The sequence below is a fragment of the Callorhinchus milii genome, unplaced genomic scaffold (assembly GCF_018977255.1).
Source record: "Callorhinchus milii isolate IMCB2004 unplaced genomic scaffold, IMCB_Cmil_1.0 Scaffold5, whole genome shotgun sequence".
Lineage (NCBI taxonomy): Eukaryota > Metazoa > Chordata > Chondrichthyes > Chimaeriformes > Callorhinchidae > Callorhinchus > Callorhinchus milii.
In genome coordinates this window covers 68,079,168-68,100,251 of record NW_024704746.1, presented here as the reverse complement: position 1 = coordinate 68,100,251, position 21,084 = coordinate 68,079,168, and the positions used below count along the sequence as shown (strand labels likewise).

Sequence of the window (21,084 nt, the reverse complement as noted above, 5' to 3'; positions counted from 1 at the left end):
GCAAATCAAATAAAAAGCCAATCCCCAAGTGTCTGCAATATCCATTGGGGAGGGGGGGGGTAAAGAGTCAATAATCAAAATGATAAATAATAATCCCTGCATTTGATATAGTGTTTTGATAGTGAATTGACTGGATGTTTGCGGGCGAAACGCGGCAGTCAATTGCGCACAGCAGCGTCTCACAAACGGTCGTGGATTGAAGTGACCAATTTTATGATTGTTTTATTTTCTTGAGGGATTTTATTATCAGGAGTGTGGAGTAAGGAAACTCGCCCACGGTTTGGCCCTGACCTGACCTGACCGGCCGGGAATCAAACCCAGGTCTCTCGCAGGCCAGGTGAGGGGGGAAAGGAGGGTGACCGAGGGGGCGGTCGAAGTGGAGGGTCTCGAGATGGGTCTTGACGGAGGCGAGGGAGGGGGCGAGGCGGAGGGACTGCCAAATAGCGTTGAGTGGGGCTTTTAACAGGGGAGCCATTCCGCGGAGTCGAAAGCAGCAGCGAGGTCAAGGAGGGCGAGGAGCAGAGGGAGCCCTGGTCACAGATGGACAGAATGGCATTTGTCACTCTGTTTCTGTGCTGTGGGCGGCACGGAAACCCGATTGGAGGGGTTCGAGAAGGGAGTGGCAGTGTGGGAACGAACGTAGCTGAAAAGCAACAACTCGTTCCAGGACCTTGGAGAGGAAGGGGAGGTTGGAGTTGGGGCAGTAGTTAGGGAGTGGAGAAGGGTCCAGGGAGGGTTTTTTAAGGATAGGAGTGATGACAGCGGTTTTTAATGGGGTGGGAACAGTACCAGAGGACATGGAGAGGAGTCCTGTAGCTCAGTTGTTAGACCACTCGCTTTGCAAGTGAGAGACCTGAGTTCAATTCCAGGCAGAGGGCGAAACCTTGGGCAAGTTTCCTTACTCCACACAGAGCCTAATAATAATCCTCCAAAACCAAAAACAATAATAAATTGGTCATTTTCAATCTACGACTGTTTGTGGGACATTGCTGTGTGCAATTGGCTGCCGCGTTCGCCCACAAATATACAGTCAATTCACTTTACAGTGTGTTCTGTGAAGCGCTTTGGGACGTCTTCCTGACATGAAAAGCGCTATATCAAATGCAAGGATTATTATTATTATTACTATTATTATTATTATTATTATGTCAAGTAGGGCAAGGCAGAGGAATTGAGGGAGAGTGGATTATAATTCGGCTATGGCATCCCATTTAAGCTTGCGTTGCACTATCTGAATCCCTTGTTTTATGTTACCAATCTTTGTCTCTGTTCTGGTATTGGTTATGGAGATCTCATCTCCAAGATCTCTCAAGATTGTTCGCAGAATATTTGTCAGCCATTCCCGGTCGTACTGCCCAAAGTCAGAGATCAGCTGGGTGACTTCGTTTTCAACCCGATCGACAAGTTCTTCATCATCTGCAATCTTCACAACGATCTTCAGATCAGCTCGAAGCTCTTTAACTCGCTGGATATTTCTCTGGCCGCAATCACTGAAAGTGTTCCCACATAAACTGAGAAAGACATTAAGAGACAGGCTTGGGAAATGAAAAGTCAACGGTCACCTTAGCTCCAATATAAGGTGTGGATACTGAAGTGTATTTGCTATCTTTACTGTTTGTGACAGACAAAGTATGAAAATTAGAGGTCTAATTAACATTGCTCGATGATTGCTAATGATAAAATAATAATTCCTAATATTAAAATAATAATTTAGTATAGTGCCTTTCATATCGGGATGACATCCCAAGTGCTTCAGAGGATATACTGTAAAGTGGAGTGACTGTATTGTAGGCAAATACAGCAGCCCAATTGTGCCTACCAATCTCCCACCCACAGCCAAGCAGTGAGTGATCTATTTTATTTGGGGGATTGTATGCCATGACACCGGGAGAAACTCCTTTTCTCTTTTCGAATAGCCCAACGGGACCTTTAACATCCACCAGAGCAGGTAGACGGACCTCGGTTTAACATCTTACCCAACAATGCGACATTGCATTGGAGTGTCATCTTATAACATGGGGCTTGAACCCAAAAGCTTTGACTCAGAGGCGAAAGTGCTATCAACTGAGTCAGGCTGACTCGCTTGTAATTATAGCTGGGGTTTCACTGACGTTTAGAAAATTGATTGTAGACTTACTGTAGGACTTCAAGGGTCTTGTTGTGTTTCAGACATTCAGGCATTATCTCTGTTCCTTTATCTGTAATCCCGTTATCATACAAATAAAGGCGCTTGAGTCTCTGGTTTTTCTCAAGGGCTTTCCATATCATCTGAGCCCCGCTGGATTGAAGGTGATTTGTTCCAATTCTACAAAGAGCGAATGAACAGACACACAACAGTGATGATACAATACAATTTACACTTATAGTGTCTTTCACGTCAGGAGGACGTCTCAAAGCACTTTACACAGCGAGTTAGGCATCCGAGCAGGGGAGCTGAAAAGGGTGTCGGGGTTGAGGAAAAATAATCATAATCAAAGAGGCAAGTCGTAGCATCCCTTTTTAAAAGATTGGCATCTTTTGGAATTTTCCCTTCGTATTTCATAGACGTATTGCGAAAAGTATTTAGGAACTTACGATAGCCTTTCAAGTGCACAACTTGGTTCTTGAAGAATGTTGCTGATTATCCTGGCTGACTCTTCAGTCAGTTTGTTAGAACTTATTCTGTAAAATGGAGATTAGAAACACTTGAGTGTGGATTAAATTACCATTTTAAATCACAGGATCTCAAGCGATTAGCGAATACTGATCCTCCCATTTACACCATCAAACTGATTCTTAAATGATTCTGTGGCCCAACGATTTTTGGTAACACATTCCAACTGTTGTTTACCCACAGATTCCTTTTTGCTGTCTGTCCTGAACTTGTCCTCTCGAAGAGCTTATTCACAAATTGGCTGAGCAAACACCACCACCAACAACAACAGCGCCCCTCACGCAGGTCTCGTCCCAGAGCACGGTCAAGGAGAAAGGTCTTCAGGCAGGACCTGAAGATAGGGAAGGAAGGGGCAAGGCGGAGGGACAGAGGGAGAGTGTTCCAGAGTGTCAGGACGTAGAGGCTGATAGCGCAGCCTGATCTGGGGTGATAAAATCTTTCTAGTATGACAGTGAGCATGTTCTTCATTCTAATCTAATGACTATGCAATATGTCACACTGATGTTGCAATGGAAACACAGAGAGAACTGTCCCATCACCCGTGAAGCATTTAACAGCGTTACTTACGAGACAGATTTGCACTTGGCAATTACTTCCTCAAGTTGCCTTATGCCTTGATCCTTCAAGTCACAAAGTCTTAAGTCCATTTTTTCCACCTGAGAATGACGGAGACTGTAACACAAGGCAGCGATATCCAGGAGGCTCAGAGAAATGTTGTAAAAGTCTATGCGTTTGATGTGAGGAGACACTTCTTCTGTCACTTTGTTATCGTGCAGCTCGAAAAGGCAATGCATTAAATTTAGCAGCTCAGACTGCTTTATATCTGTACATAGCCAGTCCCTAAACCACCTGACCAGGGCTTGGGAAGTAGAATCACTGAGGGGAGCTGCAGACTTCCAGAAGTTTCCACCTCGTCCTGCCGTTAAGAAGCCCATGAACATTTTGGTGAAACTGAAGAGGTTCTTCTTGTGCTCAGGCCACTTGGCTGCTTCAATACACAACGGGTTCTTTGAGTTCTGTGGCACCTTTCCAAGACACCACAGGTCCAGGCATTCGATCAGCTCTTCGGCTTTGTCCCTCACTAAGTCTGCACAATACCAGGCTGCAACCTGCTCCATTATCATAGCATGATAGAACTCAAAGCTGCTCCGATTGTCCCATTTCTTTTCCAAGATGAGATTTGACAAGTGACTGGAAAGAAATGTTGGGTTTATATCGAAGGCAATCAGATCTTTCTCTACCATGTTGTGTTTCCCTGACAAGAGATAGTGATAGGAAAGCTTCCCCACTTTTAGGATGGTTTCAACAATTTTGTCATGGGGTCTATCCTTACATTTCTCCAGATCAGTCGCTGACAATTTGTGTGACTGGTCAGTGCCTGGAGTACCATGACTAAAGAGGCTGTCAAAGAACAGAGAGAAGAGTTTGCTCTGAGTCACTGGCACAGCCGTTACCCCTTCAGAGTAATCTTTACATGTCTTCAGAATATTGCACAGCATATAGCTGTTTAGGGGATTGCAGGCCAGATAGGTGATGGTTTCTTTCTCTGTAAAATGTTGATACATCTTGCTTGCTGTTTCCTTATCTTGATAGAACACATCGCAGTATTGTCGTAGCTGATTAGTGGTAAACCCAGAAATGGCCAGGATGCAATCAAAATATTTCTTGTTAATTTTTATCTGGTCATTATTCCATCGGGAGGTAACCAATATGTGTGCAGCAGGAAGCAGTTGCCCACAAATCAGATCGGACACAAGAACGTTCACGTCAGCTTCAGTGTCTATGTCAATGTCCCTTATTGGAGCATCACAACTTAGCTGATGGTGAAATTCATCCAGCCCATCCAAAGTGATCAACACATCATGGGGATCAAGGAGAAGTGCAGACAGGACTTCTGACAGTGATGAGCACTTGCTCTGAAGCAGTTTCCGTAGCGTTGTCTTTTCTTTAACCTTATTTAAGTCATGGAATCTCAAAATAATGATGCACTTAAAAGGTTGTTCGTTTGACTCAGACGCCCATTCTTGTCTCATGCAGGTAACTGTCCAGCTCTTCCCCACACCTGCATCTCCTACCATTAAGATACGTTTTGAAGAGCACTTTTTTCCCAGTGCCACAGACAGCATTTCAGTTGGTTTGATTTCTTTTGTATTGTCTGACCCACCTCCATTAATTCCCTCAATGAACTTTCCTTCCTTCTTTGGGTATGTGACATCCACTGTCCTCATGAGGCTTGCGTAGCATTTGGACATGTTACTATTGATCATATTAGAATACTTCTTTGTAAGGTACAGTTTGTAGTCTTCAAGAGCATCTGAAAAGAAACAAACTCATGTTTTATTTTGTGGTTCTTTATATTCTGAGCATTTCAGAGTCTGTGCAATTTGCACAATTCTTATGTATTGTCCAAACACGGGAGGCTCTGAATTGCTAAGAAAATAGATTAAATCTAGGAATAAAAACTGAAGTCGCTGGGAACTCAGCAGGTCAGGCAGCATCTATGGAGAAAGGAAAGTGAGTTAACGTTTCAAGTCCACAACCCTTCACCAGAACCGGTGTTCTGACAAAAGGTCGTGGACCCGAAACGTTGACTCATTTTCTTTTCTCCATAGATGCTGTCTGACCTGCTGAGTTCCCAGCGACTTCAGTTTTTATTTCAGACTTCCAGCACTGCAGTATTTTGTGTTTAAGATTAAAATTCAGATGTAATTTCTTCCCTCAGGACTTAATGTGACCAGTATAATTTGTCATTCCTCAAACCAACATCCTAGAGCTTCTCAGAGGGTCTGTCTTTTAATGTTGGGCTATACTATTTGCTCTTATTGAGTTAAGGTGGTTGATCCAGTAGATTATAGTAAAGCTCTCAAGGCTTATAAATCGCTTATAAATTTAAAAATTGCTTATAAATCGTACAATCGCCAATGTCGTACGTCCATCCATTCAGTTTCCTATCAAAACGACTTAACTTCTTTGCACCAGTCAAATTAATCATCTCCTAACTGGTAACACTGCTCTCCTATCCTCCATTACTCCTGCACTTACGGCTGCTTTCAATCGCAGAGAACAGTCGTGACCCATCACGGCATGAGCACTTCCTGGCTGGGATGACAAACTGCAGCTTGCGGACTTGCCGGCTGCATTGCATTACACATGTGCGGTGTAGATTAATGATTAAATCATACAAGTTTGCAAATGTTGTTCCCAACTGATATGATTATGAGCGTTTTCCTGTATTTCACTGTAAATAAAGCTCCTGGCTTTATGCCCCCGCCCACCTGCACTTGTCTAATTCTATACAGCATTTTGGTGAGCATATGCTGCGTTTAAATGGTATGCATTGAGTTAGAAAACATTAAACATTTTAATGGCATTCAAAGGGAGGAGCAGAAGCCTGGGGTAGTAGTAATTGAGGCAGAAACCAGGGTGAAGGCAGAAAGCAGCAAATGCCATGAATTATACTCGTGAAGCTCCACACTAACACAGTCCCAAATCCAAACTCCAGTTATCTGTTCCTGGGGAAAACAGGCATCTTTTTATTACAATTAGTTGCAGAGATTGGCCTGGAATTAATACAGCATGAATTGAGCTCAGCTTATTACCTGCCATGTTTGGGTATCTTATCAAAGCCGCTCCTGGAAAAACAAAATACAATTTCCAAGTCAATTAGTGACAGTTTGTTTATATTATATAGATATTAGATATTACATTTTGTTTGGGCGCAATTGACTGCCGTGTTTCGCCCACAAAATATAGTCAATTCAATTTACACTATATTCTGTGAAGCGCTTTGAGAGTCTCGAAGACGTGATAAGGCGTTACATCAAATGCCAGTATTATTATTAGTTACAAATTCCCCAAATCAAACAATTCAGAGCCCCTGATCTTTCTATTAAATTATAGCTCATCGAAAAAGAATAACTAACTGTAAAGAATACAAGAATGGGATTATAGTGGACAGCACCAGAGGGAGAGTGCGCACAGCACAGACAATGTGTGTGGTGGGGAGAGAGACCAGGGGAATCTAACAGTAGAGGGCTCCAGAGGGAGCCAGCGGTATGGACACGATGGGCTCATTTCTGTGCTGTAATTTCTATGAGAGCCAAAGAAATTGTAAGATGACACTAGCATCTGAGATCAAAATCGAGAAGAATACGGAGAGCAGTAAGAATTGTGGTTGATTTTCTCCTCTTTTCCCGAATCAGACTAACTAGACCAGAATAGCTAACTCAGCACAGACCAATACTCAATCTGGGGCAATCTCTGTATCTTTTAAAACAGCAGCACAGGTGGTTAAGACCATATAGAATCCAAATACTACAACAGCAACTTGCACCGACATAGCGCCCTCCACCCAGGGCAGCATCTCAGAGCGCTTAACAATGGCGGAGCCTGACTAGAGTGCAGAGGAACTTTTTTATGCCCTGGGAAGAGAACACAAAAGCAAGGAAGTAATGTAAAATTTGTATAATCGTTGGTCAGACCATATTTGGATTACTGTGCGCAGTTTTTGTCACTATATAATGTTATTGTAGTATTATCATAGGCTTACTAGAATGCTCCCAGGGATGAGAGTATCTAAGTATTAGGAAAGACTGAACTGCTTCGGGGTTTCATCCTTAGAGATAAGATGATTGAGAGACTCGATAGAAGCGTTTAAAATTGGAGAGGCATTTGGTAAGGTGAACAGAAAAAGATTGTTTCTGCTCGTTCGCAAGTCCATAACAATGGGGCATAAATCTAAAATAGCCACTAACAGATCTGAAACAGAGTTTAGGAAGAAATTATTTTATAGAGTGGTAAAAATGTGGAAGCACAGCCAGATGCTGTGGTTGAAGCTGGAAGCATCAATGTGTTTAAGAGGAAACCTGGTACATATTTGCGAGAGAAGGTAATAGAGTGTGTGAGGGGAGGCCGGGGAGGGGGATATTCTGTGAAGCGCTTTGAGACGTCTCAAAACGTGATAAGACGCAATGTCAAATGCAAGGATTATTATTCGGATGGGTGGAGTCTCACTTGCACTTGTTCTTAAAACACCAGAAATGATTAATGGGGATAATTTGCTTGGTTCAGGAATGTCGATAGTATGTACAACTGTAGGTAACAACTTGCATGCATATAGCGCCCTTCACGCGCAGCAGCGTTTCAGAGCGCTTAACAGTAGCGGAGCCTGACACCGAGCCGGGGGGAGGAGGTGACTAGAAACAGTCGAAGAGGAAGCTCTTCAGTCGTGATCTAAAAGAGGGGAACGAGGGAGTAAGGCAGAGAGATCTGCGGAGAGATTTCCAAAGCTTCAGGGCTTAGTGACTGAAAGTGCGGCAGCCGATGGAGGAGGCAACAGGTAGGGGAGAGTCTGTGATGGTGCGGTGGTGTGACGGAGTTTAGTGCGGGTGATCAGGTACTTGCTCATCATATTAAAACTTACTCTCAGGATCCATATGACGCTGTTTTTTCATTATCGATTTCCTGATGGCAATCTTGATCCCGATCCCAATTCCAATCCCGACAATGACAAAAAATACTGCAGCAGTTCCCAATCTTCTGATTTGTTCCTTTGGAATCTGATCTTCAAGGTTGTTGTCTTCAGTGACTTGTGACGTATCTGTATCTGGGAGTTTGCAATAACCATAAAGCAGTGGCAGCAAATTTTCTTCCTGAAAAGCGGTGCTATGGCTTTCACCATGTGGGTTGTGTAAGTCTATAATCACCTGAGGAAAGGTGTGTGTTTTGGCCTGTAATAGTGTAGCATCAAACTTTACTTGTACAAGCCCTTTCAGCACTCTGTGTCAGAGAGGGCTTCAGATGAGGGAAACAGTTGCTTCTAACTGGTTAGTGAGGCTGTCGTCTCCAGTAATGTCAGAAATGGACTATAAAAGCAGCACCTGTCAACACTTAGGCTGAAGTCTCTGCTTCCACTGTATTCTGGAGTAACCTGACAGTGTCTGGACTTGTGTGTGTCCAAAGATGCCCTACTCCCAGCCATTAAAGTACAAGTCATTGCACAAGATCACAGGAGAGGTTCATGTGAAGAAAGCTCTTCAACTCATTTGATCTCAGCCTTGTGGAATATTAAACTTCCTGACTTGTGATTACACAGATGTGGTGATTGCTTGACATGTGCATATGTGCACTGTGCTGTTGACATATGCAGATGTGCACTGTGCTGTTGACATGTGCAGATGTGCACTGTGCTGTTGACATGTGCGGATGTGCACTGTGCTGTTGACATGTGCGGATGTGCAGTGCTGCAATGGCTAAAACAGATCTGCAGTTTTGACTTACAAAAATACTTACACTGACTTCCTGTGTTGCAGCCTTTCCTGACTAACAAAGAAAATAAACCACAGAAACAGAAACCGCACACAATCTCTCCAGCACGTAAGCTACAGTGCTTGGGTGGTGCTTCATGTGAGTGCAATCTTGGAAACGAGGCCAACAGTCTTAGGCAATGCTAGCCTGTGGTCTACTTTTCTTGAGAGATGTCAACTTAATGTGCCTTAAACCCATGGATGTCCTGGCCAACAGCCCTCCAGCTAATTTGGTCATTCAACTCATGACTGCGTGGGACCATGCTGTGCACAAAATGACTGCCACATTTGCCTACAGAAGTCACTAGACATGACAGTTAATCACTGTGACATTTTAACATTTTAAAGTTCGTCTTCCTTGTTCATGAAGTTATGTATACTCTCTGATTTGGTTGTGTTGTGTATGTATTGTGTAGATGTAAATAATTCTGCCTTGGGTATTTTGCTGTAGACGTACTGGCTCTCTGACTTGGAGCACTGTGCAGTGTGACTCGGATATTTGCATCTACATGTTCACATCCTGCTCACTTATCTTAAATCTCGTATCTCTTAAAACATGCAGAATATGTTTTGATGTAACCCATTAGTCCATTCAAATTTTAGCTGTTTATGGAAAAATACTTCCTCTCCTTCCTCATTTAAAGTTGCTAGTGTTGTTTATCGATGTTTGGGGCAAAATTCTGCCTCGGTCTCGGTTTTCTGTATTGACATTAGCTTCTCAGAGTGTCCAGAATTGATGAATTCAGTTTTAACTTTGAAGCTTTTTTGTAGTTCTTAAAAACCTTTCTATTGGATAACACAACCTTCCTCCCTGTCACCTGCAACAAACATTCATATTCTTGCAAATGACTCACACGGAATCATCAAAAGTGAACAATACACCCACTCATCACGTGGGTGCACAACCGCTGTAAATGTCAGATGTCTGCCCACCCCCTCAAGAAACAAACTACTCTTGAGCTGCTCCAGATCCCGTCTTGCCCACCCCAAAATCGGTGGCCGGGCCTTCAGCTTCTCTGCTCCCACCCTTTGGAACTCCATCCCACAGTCCCTTTGCCTCGCTGTCTCCCTTGCCTCCTTCAAGGTATGTCTCAAGACCCTCCTATTCTTGTTGTTGCTGCAAGATTTCTAAATACCTACCAAGCACTCTGAGTTCTACCACAATTTTGACATAGGCATGATCATCATGTTGAATAACGTAGCATGTGTAGTTCCCATTGTCTGATAAAGTCAGCCTTCTCAGTTGAAGTGAAGCATTTCCATTTAGAATGACTTTGGGAAACAGCTGTGTTCTTCCTCTGAATTTCTGATTCTGATACTCTGGATGGTCAACGTTACTGTAGAAACTGTGAACCACTGAGTTGTCGTCTGTCCCTTGCCAGTTGATGATCAGTTTCTCAGGATCAAGATTGGATTCTGGTGTAAAGAGACAGGGCAGCAATACATCTCTGCCGACGACTTCAGATATCATGTGCAAAGACACCTCACCTAAAAAGTTACAAGTTGATATAGTTAATTACAGTGCTAGAGTCCTAGTTAGTTTACAGCACTGAAAGATGATATCCACCCATCATGTATTTGCTTCCCCATTGAAGCTCTACTGTAATAGAAACATAGAAGCAGGAGAAGGCCATTCAGGACCTCAAGCCTGTTCCATCATTCTATAAGATCATGGCTGATCTGTATCTCAACTCCAATTACATGTCTTTGCTCCATATCCATAGCAATACAGCTATTCCCACTACACATCACAGCTTAATTACTTTTACATCCTGTGAAGCATCTCAACAACGTGGTAACGTAATCTTGTTGTTGTTGTTGTTAAGACACTCTACCAAATGCAAGGATTATTAATATTATTAGTGTTTATTTCTGTATCACGGTGAATTAAACATAAGTTCCTAATCATGGAACCTCGAATTCCCATAATCACTGGAAACTCAGCAGTTAAAGTATTAACTTGCAATTATCAACAAAGAAGGTAATTTTCAGATTTTTAGCCCATCATATTTACATACAACAACAACAGAATTACATTTGTATAGCGCCTTTCATGTCGGGAGGATGACCCAAGGCGCTGGACAGACAGAGTTACGGAGCCGAGCCTGGGGTGGGGGAAGGTGGAGGGCGGGGGGGAAGCGGGAAGATCGAAAGCACAGTCGAAGAAGAAGGACTTGAAGATGGCGAGGGAGGTGGCAAGGCGAAGAGACAGCGGGATGGATTTCTCGAGAGTGGCTGCAGAGTGGGGCTAGCAAGGCGGGCGACGTGAAGTAGGCCGGAGCCTGATGAGCGGAGGAAACGAACAGGGTGGTAGGCTGTTAGGAGGTCAGAGAAGAAGGGGGGAGTAAGGCTATGGAGGGCTTTGAAAGTGAGGACCAGGATCTTGAACTGTATCCTCTGTGTGATGGGAAGTCAGTGGAGCTGGGCAAGGATGAGGGTGATAGGGATATACGCAGTACAGCAGAGAAACAGGCCATTTGGCCCAATGAGTCCATGCCGATGTGTACCCCACATGATTCTCTACCCATCACTTATCGCCTGCCATGCCCTTCTATTCCCTTCTCCCTTACATGTAGATCTAGCTTCAACTTAAATCCATTTATACCATCTGGTTCTACCACTGCTTCGGGCAGCTGGTTCTACATCTATGCCACCGTGATTTTTTTTGTATAAAGTTGCTCTTTTTATTAATCTCACTTCCCCCATATTCCTTAACATTTCACTCCACTTACCCAGTTCACTTTTACATGATCCTATTAAGTTGGCCTCAATAGCTTGTAATTAATTCCACACCCCAAAAACTCTCTTGGTGAAGAAATTACTTCAAACTTCTCCCCTGATTTCTCTGTTAACAATCCTTGTCAGTGATTCCTCAACTAAAGGAAACCTTTTCCCTATTTATTTTGTCATGTTTCAGAATCTTAAACAACTCTACAACGTCCCCTTTCAAACTCCTCTGGTCCAGTGAGAAAGCTTCAAGTTAACTCGCCTCAGTATAAACGTAGTGTCCCATACATCATGTGATCCTATAAATCTGCGCTGCACCCTTCCCATCCCCATGATATTCTTCCTGGAGAGCTAAAAACTGAACATGGACCTTCTAAATGTGCTCACCATTATGTGGACAAAACCACATGGATGATATTGATTAATGTGCTGTTTGGATGGATTTTACTGGTGAAGTATTGATAACGATTATTGATGGTGTTTCTAGCTTATCAGGTCATGGCAAGTCAGTTAAATAAATAGAAAAGGGATATCATACAGACAGATACACAGAATAAAGACTACACTCACCAAACAATGAGAATATCAATATTGTGAACGTTTTGTTTAAAGGAAATTCCATCTTTATTGGGAGATCTGCAATAAAGAGAATAAAAAGGGGTTACCGAGTGCCCTTTGATACAGTGGCTAAATCTGATGCGAGAAACAAAGAGATTTTCATCAAAGAGAATTAGGAACATGATGCACAGTGTCAGTGAGTGCGGAACCACCCACGAGTTCTGAAACATTCTCGCAGGAGGAGCTGAAGAATCTGAAACAGAAAGTCGTTACCAGAATAGGATGATGGGGATAGAAATCTTGATCTGGTCTTGAACTCTTGATTGGCCTTGGTCATGAAAATGGAAATGTTTTGGACCCACATCAAACAAGCACCTTTGGCCTATTTGGAGGTCATGAAGTGACATCTAGATCATTAGGAGAGAGAATACAGGGATGAAACAAGCCGTTAGTATATTGACATGCAAGCCATGCAAACGTTTCTTTCAGTTTCAATGTGGTGCTTGTGTGAATCTGGTGATAATGAAACACAGAAAACAATCTTGTGGAGTCCTGTAGCTCAGTGGTTAGAGTACTCGCTTTGCAAGTGAGAGACCTGAGTTCAATTCCAGGCAGAGGGCCAAACCTTGGGCAAGTTTCCTTACTCCACACAGAGCCTAATAATAATCCCTCCAAAACCAAAAACAATAATAAATTGGTCATTTTCAATCTACGACTGTTTGTGGGACATTGCTGTGCGCAATTGGCTGCCGCGTTCGCCCACAAATATACAGTCAATTCACTTTACAATGTGTTCTGTGAAGCGCTTTGGGACGTCCTCCCGACGTGAAAAGCGCTATATCAAATGCAAGGATTATTATTATTATTATTATTTATGCAACTAGGATTTGGTCGCCCAATTCACCACCCAAGTGGATGGATTCAAATCCATGGGTCTGTGATTGATGCTGTACTTGGAAAGTCAGAGTATACAAATGTTGTTGTTTTGTGAGTATGGAGAGAAGACATGAACAGTGAATTAAAGGAATTGCGGTGAACTAATTTGAATGAAATGTAATGGAAATGGAATGGAATGAAAATCATAAGCAAGTATATCGACATACCAAGCCACGGATGTTTCTTTCAGTGTGTTTGTGACTGAATGTCTGGTGGTACTGAAGCACAGAAAACAATTTTTTTAAAACTTTTATGCAACTAGGGTTCGATCGCTCTCCAATTCAACACCCCAGTGGATGAGTTAAAATCCATGGGTTTTTGATTGATTTTATATTGTAATAGCTATTGTGAGTATGGAGAGAAGACATGAAAAGTGAATTAAAGGAATTATCGTGAACTAATAGACTGGCAGAACAGACAGCAGAGGAGGCTGTGTCGGCAGATGCAAAACTGTTAAGATATTTTAAGATTCACCTGAACAATTTTGGTGTAACTTCTCACAGAAAGGAAGGCACATCTGACAACATAATATTCCCTGCTCCCCTCAACCCGCTCTGCTTTAGACTGCCAACCACCTTAACTCTAAAAAGTATTCTCAGATTAGATTAAATTCTTGGTTTCATAGTTAGTAACACATTAAAATGTCAGCTAAATTAAGATAACGAGGCACTATCAATTTTAGTGACTTTAGTTCCTGTATACATCCAGCTCTTCTGTACAGTGGATGCTCAGCTCGGCTATCGAGCACACTCACATGCAGATATTTATATTATATACTGCAGTATGTGTATTTTTTTTAATAATATTAAGACACACCCTTGAGTTCCTCTTGTTTCACTTTACAACCAAACAAGGGATCAGTACCTTTATTGACAGTGAAACACACACCCACTGCCCTTCCTCGCCAAAATCTTAGAACGCGTTGTTGCCAATCAACTCCGCGCGCACCTCTCCTCCCGCTCCCTCTTCAAACCCCTCCAGTCAGGTTTCCTACCTTCTCACAGGACAGAGACTGCGCTTGTGAAAGTCTCAAACGACATCCCCTCTATCTGTGACCAGGGCTCCCTCTGCCTCCTCGTCCTGAACCTCCGCCGCGTTCGGCACAGTCGATCACTGCAAGCAAGCAATTAGGAAGGCGAACGGTATGTTAGCATTCATTATGAAAGGGTTAAGAGTATAAGAGTAGGGAAGTCTTGCTGCAACTGTATAGGGCCCTGGTGAGACCACACCTGGAATACTGTGTGCAGTTGTGGTCTCCTTATTTAAGGAAGGACGTACTTGCCTTGGAGGGGGTGCAGCGTAGATTTACTGGGTTAGTACCAGGGATGAAGGGGATGAGTTACGGGGATAGGCTGACCAATTTGGGCCGATATTCTCTGGAATATAGAAGAATTAGAGGGGATCTTATAGAAACCTACAAGATCATCAAAGGGCAATGATAGAGTAGACAGTGGGAGATTGTTTCCCCCGGTCGGAGAAACTAAAACCAGGGGTCACACCTTAAAATCAGAGGCAGCCCTTTCGCACTGAGTTGAGGAAGAACTTCTTCACTCAAAGGGCAGTGAATGTATGGAACTCACTACCCCAAAGGGCTGTTGACGCTCAGTCCTCGAACATATTCAAGACTGAGATAGATTTCTTATTGCAAAAGGGATTAAGGGATATGGGGAGAAGGCAGCGTCAGGTCATTAGCTGGAGTTAGATTAGAAGATCAGCCATGATTGAATGGCGGGGCAGACTTGAAGGGCCGAATGGCCTACTCCTGCTCCTACATGTTATGTTATCACGCAATCCTCCTCCACCGCCTTTCCTCCGTCATCCACCTCAGTGGGGCCGCACTCGCCTGGTTCGAGTCCTATCTCAGAAACCACCAGCAGTACATCTGCACAAACGGCTTCTCCTCCCGCTCTCACCCGGTCACCTGCGGGTACCCCAAGGATCCATCCTGGGCCCCCGCCCCTTCCTAATCTACATGCTCCCTCTTAGGGATGTCATCCGCAGACATTGGGTACACTTCCACATGTATGTGGACGACACCCAACTCTATTTTTCCACCTCACTTTGCGCCCCCCCCAGTCCCCTGATGTTCTGCCTGTCAGACCTCAGGGACTGGATGAGCGTAAATTTCCTTCAGCTGAACGTTGACACGACGGAAGCCGTACCCTTTGGCTCTCGTCAACGTCTAAAGCGTCTGTTTGATGATATTCTCACTAAAAGCCGTTTTCACAGCCATATCTCCCTCGAGGCCTCTCGTGCGGTTCTCCACTGTCTCTACACGTGTGACACCTACAAATGGTTCAACTGCTCCCGTTCAGCAGCACACGTGTCCGTGGCCGGAGCAGACCCTCCGGGTCAGGCTCTGCTTTGGGTGTTGTTCTCCAACTCCCATTAGTGTTTATTTTCCCTGAAAGGACTTTCAGTTTCGCTTTAGTTTAAATTGGCCGTTGGGCCACATCCACAAAGCGAAAACACAGTCACTTTACACTTCTGACTCCCACCACCATCTGTGGATGAGAACGCAGCCTTGAGACCCCCCCCACCCGCACCCCCACACACCCCCCCACCCCCACCCGTACCCCCACACACCCACCACACACCCTACCGCACCCCCACACACACCCCCACCCGCACCCCCACACACCCCCCCACCCCACCCCCCCACACACCCCCCACCCCCACGCGTACCCCCACACACCCCACCCGCACCCCCACACACACCCCCACCCGTACCCCGACACACACACCCACCCCCACCACCCGCCCCCCCCCCACACCCCCCACCCCCATCCGCACCCTCACATACCCCCACCCGCATCCCCCCCACAAACACCCCCCACCCCCCACCCGCACCCCCCACACCACTCCCCCACCGCCAACCTCCACACACCCCCCCCCACCCCTACCCCCACACACCCCCCACCCCCACCCCCAACACACCCCCCCACCACCCCGCACCCCCACACACCCCCCCACCCCCCATCCGCACCCTTACATACCCCCCCCCCGCACCCCCACACCCCCCCCCACCCACACACACCCCACCCACACACCCCCCACCCCATCCGCACCCTCACATACCTCCCCACCCGCACCCCCACACCCCCCACCCCGCACACCCCACCACCCGCACCCCCACACCCCCCCCCACCCGCACCCCCCACCACCCGCACCCCCACACCCCCGTACCCCCACCGCACCCCCACACCCGCACCCCCGCACCCCCACACACCCCACCCCCGTACCCGCCCCCGTACCCCCACACCCCCACCGCACCCCCGCCCCCACACACCCCCCCCGTACCCGCCTCCGTACCCCACACCCCCCACCCGCACCCACACCCACACACACAGCGCATTATTGCCGATTCCCAGCGACTACAATAAGGTACTCACCAGAAGCTCAGAGAGAGGGAGAGAGGGGGTCCCGGGGCTCAGGCACAGGGGGGGGGGGGGGGGGACACAGGCACAGGGGGGGTGGGGGGGGACACAGGGGTCCCGGGGCTCAGGCACAGGGGGGGTGGGTGGGGACACAGGGGGGGGGGGTCCCGGGGCTCAGGCACAGGGGGGGTGGGGGGGGACACAGGGGGGTCCCGGGGCTCAGGCACAGGGGGGGTGGGGGGGGGGCACAGGGGGGGGGGGTCCCGGGGCTCAGGCACAGGGGGGGTGGGGGGGGGACACAGGGAGGGGGGGTCCCGGGGCTCAGGCACAGGGGGGGTGGGGGGGGACACAGGGAGGGGGGGGTCCCGGGACTCAGGCACAGGGGGGGTGGGGGGGACACAGGGGGGGGTCCCGGGGCTCAGGCACAGGGGGGGTGGGGGGGGACACAGGGAGGGGGGGGTCCCGGGGCTCAGGCACAGGGGGGGTGGGGGGGGGGACACAGGGAGGACAGTCGCTGAGGGTTTGGGGTCCGCGAACCTCTGATCAGTTCCCCAATGTTCGCAGTCGGGAAACAAGGCTGTGGTGGGGGGGCGGAGCGGAGCGGTGATTGACGGGTTGGCGTCCAATAGGAAGCCGCGGCAGCTCCCGTTGGCCAATGGCAGGGACACGGGGGCGGGGCCGCTGGTGATTGACAGCTCCGACACTTTTGTTTTAGTTTTGTTTTCCCCGAAAAAGCTCAATTGGAGTCAGAGGGACACCTCGGGCAGTGCCCCCACCCACACAGAGCCTAATAATAACCCTCAAACACCACAAACAATAAGAAATTGGTCACTCAATCCACGACTGTTTGTGGGACATTGCTGTGCGCCATTGGCTGCCGCGTTCGCCCACAAATATACAGTCAATTCACTTTACAGTGTGTCCTGTGAAGCGCTTTGGGACGTCCTCCCGACGTGAAAAGCGCTATATCAAATGCAAGGATTATTATTATTATTATTATTATTATATGGGGATAAGGCAGCGTCAGGTCATTAGCTGGAGTTAGATTAGAAGATCAGCCATGATTGAATGGCGGGGCAGACTCGAAGGGCCGAATGGCCTCCTCCTGCTCCTACATGTTATGTTATGTTATGACGCAATCCTCCTCCACCGCCTTTCCTCCGTCATCCACCTCAGTGGGGCCGCACTCGCTGGTTCGAGTCCTATCTCGATGCTGTGCGCAATTGGCTGCCGCGTTCACCCACAAATATACAGTCAATTCACTTTACAGTGTGTCCTGTGAAGCGCTTTGGGACGTCCTCCCGACGTGAACAGCGCTTTATCAAATGCGAGGATTATTATTATTATTATTATCTCATACTTGTGTTTCTCTGTGAAGTCTCGGTCACAAATAGGAACCACCTATTTGAAGCTGTGACACCGTGTTGTATTGGTGTCACTTGTGGCACTGCAATCAGTGCTGTCGCTCAGGGGGAGTCCTGTAGCTCAGGGGTTAGAGCACTCGCTTTGTGAGTGAGAGACGTGAGTTCAATCCCCGGGGGGTCAGTCAGGGCCAAACCTCGGGCAAGTTTCCTTACTCCACAATGAGCCTAATAATAATCCCTCCAAAAAAACAATACAATAATAAATTGGTCATTTTCAGTCTACGACTGTTTGTGGGACATTGCTGTGCGCAATTGGCCGCCGCGTTCGCCCACAAATATACAGTCACTTCACTTTACAGTGTGTTCTGTGAAGCGCTTTGGGACGTCCTCCCGACGTGAAAAGCGCTATATCAAATGCAAGGATTACTATTACTATCTCAGAAACCACCAGCAGTACATCTGCACAAACGGCTTCTCCTCCCGCTCTCACCCGGTCACCTGTGGGTACCCCAAGGATCCATCCTGGGCCCCCGCCCCTTCCTAATCTACATGCTCCCTCTTAGGGATGTCATCCGCAGACATTGGGTACACTTCCACATGTATGTGGACGACACCCAACTCTATTTTTCCACCTCACTTTGCGCCCCCCCCAGTCCCCTGATGTTCCGCCTGTCAGACCTCAGGGACTGGATGAGCGTAAATTTCCTTCAGCTGAACGTTGACACGACGGAAGCCGTACCCTTTGGCTCTCGTCAACGTCTAAAGCGTCTGTTTGATGATATTCTCACTAAAAGCCGTTTTCACAGCCATATCTCCCTCGAGGCCTCTCGTGCGGTTCTCCACTGTCTCTACACGTGTGACACCTACAAATGGTTCAACTGCTCCCGTTCAGCAGCACACGTGTCCGTGGCCGGAGCAGACCCTCCGGGTCAGGCTCTGCTTTGGGTGTTGTTCTCCAACTCCCATTAGTGTTTATTTTCCCTGAAAGGACTTTCAGTTTCGCTTTAGTTTAAATTGGCCGTTGGGCCACATCCACAAAGCGAAAACACAGTCACTTTACACTTCTGACTCCCACCACCATCTGTGGATGAGAACGCAGCCTTGAGACCCCCCCCACCCGCACCCCCACACACACCCCCACCACCACCCGCACACACACCCCCACCCGTACCCCCACATACACCCCCACCACCCGCACCCCCACACACACCCCCACCCCCACCCGTACCCCCACACCCCCACCACCCGCACCCCCACACACCCCCCCACCCCCACCCGTACCCCCACACACCCCCCACCACCCGCACCCCCCACACACACCCCACCCCCACAGACCCCCCACCCCTACCCCCACACACCCCCCACCCCCACCCGCACCCCCACACACCCCCCACCCCACCCGCACCCCCACACACACCCCCACCCCCACCCGCACCCCCACACACACCCCCACCCCCACACACCCCCCCACCCCCCATCCGCACCCTCACATACCCCCCCCACCCGCACCCCCACACCCCACCCCGCACCCCCCACCACCCGCACCCCCCCCACCCCCCCCGTACCCCCCACCCCCACCGCACCCCCACACCCGCACCCCCACACACCCCACCCCCCCGTACCCGCCCCCGTACCCCCACACCCCCCACCCGCACCCGCACCCACACACACAGCGCATTATTGCCGATTCCCAGCGACTACAATAAGGTACTCACCAGAAGCTCAGAGAGAGGGAGAGAGGGGGTCCCGGGGCTCAGGCACAGGGGGGACACAGGGGGTGGTGGGGGGGACACAGGGGGGGGGTCCCGGGGCTCAGGCACAGGGGGGACACAGGGGGGTGGTGGGGGGGGACACAGGGGGGGGGTCCCGGGGCTCAGGCACAGGGGGGGTGGGGGGGGGGGACACAGGGGGGGGTCCCGGGGCTCAGGCACAGGGGGGGGTGGGGGGGGGGACACAGGGGTCCCGGGGCTCAGGCACAGGGGGGGTCCCGGGGCTCAGGCACAGGGGGGGTGGAGGGGGGACACAGGGTGGGGGGTCCCGGGGCTCAGGCACAGGGGGGGCTGGGGGGGGGGACACAGGGAGGGGGGGGTCCAGGGGCTCAGGCACAGGGGGGGTGGGGGGTGGACACAGGGGGGGGTGCCGGGGCTCAGGCACAGGGGGGGGTGGGGGGGGGGACACAGGGAGGGGGGGGGTCCAGGGGCTCAGGCACAGGGGGGGTGGTGGGGGACACAGGGGGGAGGTCCCGGGGCTCAGGCACAGGGGGGGTGGGGGGGGGGGGGGTGGGGGGGGGACACAGGGAGGGGGGGTCCCGGGGCTCAGGCACAGGGGGTGGGGGGGGGACACAGGGGGGGTGGGGGGTCCCGGGGCTCAGGCACAGGGGGTGGGGGGGTGGGGGGGGACACAGGAGGGGGGGGGTCCCGGGGCTCAGGCACAGGGGGGGGGGGGGTGGGGGGGGACACAGGGAGGGGGGGGTCCCGGGGCTCAGGCACAGGGGGGGTGGGGGGGGACACAGGGGGGGGGGTCCCGGGGCTCAGGCACAGGGGGGGTGGGGGGGGTGGGGGGGGGGACACAGGGAGGACAGTCGCTGAGGGTTTGGGGTCCGCGAACCTCTGATCAGTTCCCCAATGTTCGCAGTCGGGAAACAAGGCTGTGGTGGGGGGGCGGAGCGGAGCGTTGATTGACGGGTTGGCGGCCAATAGGAAGCCGCGGCAGCTCCCGTTGGCCAATGGCAGGGACACGGGGGCGGGGCCGCTGGTGATTGACAGCTCCGACACTTGTTTTGTTTTAGTTTTGTTTTCCCCGAAAAAGCTCAATTGGAGTCAGAGGGACACCTCGGGCAGTGCCCCCACCCACACAGAGCCTAATAATAACCCTCAAACACCACAAACAATAAGAAATTGGTCACTCAATCCACGACTGTTTGTGGGACATTGCTGTGCGCAATTGGCTGCCGCGTTCGCCCACAAATATACAGTCAATTCACTTTACAGTGTGTTCTGTGAAGCGCTTTGGGACGTCCTCCCGACGTGAAAAGCGCTATATCAAATGCGAGGATTATTATTATTATTATTATTATTATAAATGACTTTCATAAGAACATAAAAGCATAAGCATTAGGAACAGGAGTCGGCCATCAGCCCCTCGAGCCTGTGCTCCGCCATTCA

The 21,084-nt window shown here is 48.9% G+C and overlaps 1 protein-coding gene across 4 annotated transcripts; it reads right to left on the bottom strand.

Moving 5' to 3' along the window:
* Positions 1 to 1,005: 1,005 nt before the first annotated feature.
* On the bottom strand, positions 1,006 to 19,664 carry LOC121849221 (protein NLRC3-like). Of its 4 annotated transcripts, none has more exons than XM_042335557.1 (10): positions 14,174 to 14,198; positions 12,517 to 12,650; positions 12,256 to 12,321; positions 10,099 to 10,446; positions 8,076 to 8,258; positions 6,253 to 6,285; positions 3,221 to 4,967; positions 2,575 to 2,661; positions 2,138 to 2,305; positions 1,006 to 1,511 (listed from the first exon to the last, which is right to left on the bottom strand). In XM_042335557.1, exons 2-10 carry the CDS (start codon positions 12,605 to 12,607, stop codon positions 1,187 to 1,189), a joined length of 3,048 nt encoding a protein of 1,015 aa, XP_042191491.1. In that variant the 5' UTR covers positions 12,608 to 12,650; positions 14,174 to 14,198; the 3' UTR covers positions 1,006 to 1,186. The 4 variants fall into 4 exon arrangements, with proteins under 4 accessions (XP_042191491.1, XP_042191490.1, XP_042191493.1 ...); XM_042335556.1 differs by lacking the exon at positions 14,174 to 14,198 and adding an exon at positions 13,654 to 13,801 and having other exon boundaries at positions 1,136 to 1,511; XM_042335559.1 differs by lacking the exons at positions 12,517 to 12,650; positions 14,174 to 14,198 and adding an exon at positions 19,636 to 19,664 and having other exon boundaries at positions 1,136 to 1,511.
* Between the last annotated feature and the right edge of the window lie 1,420 nt (positions 19,665 to 21,084).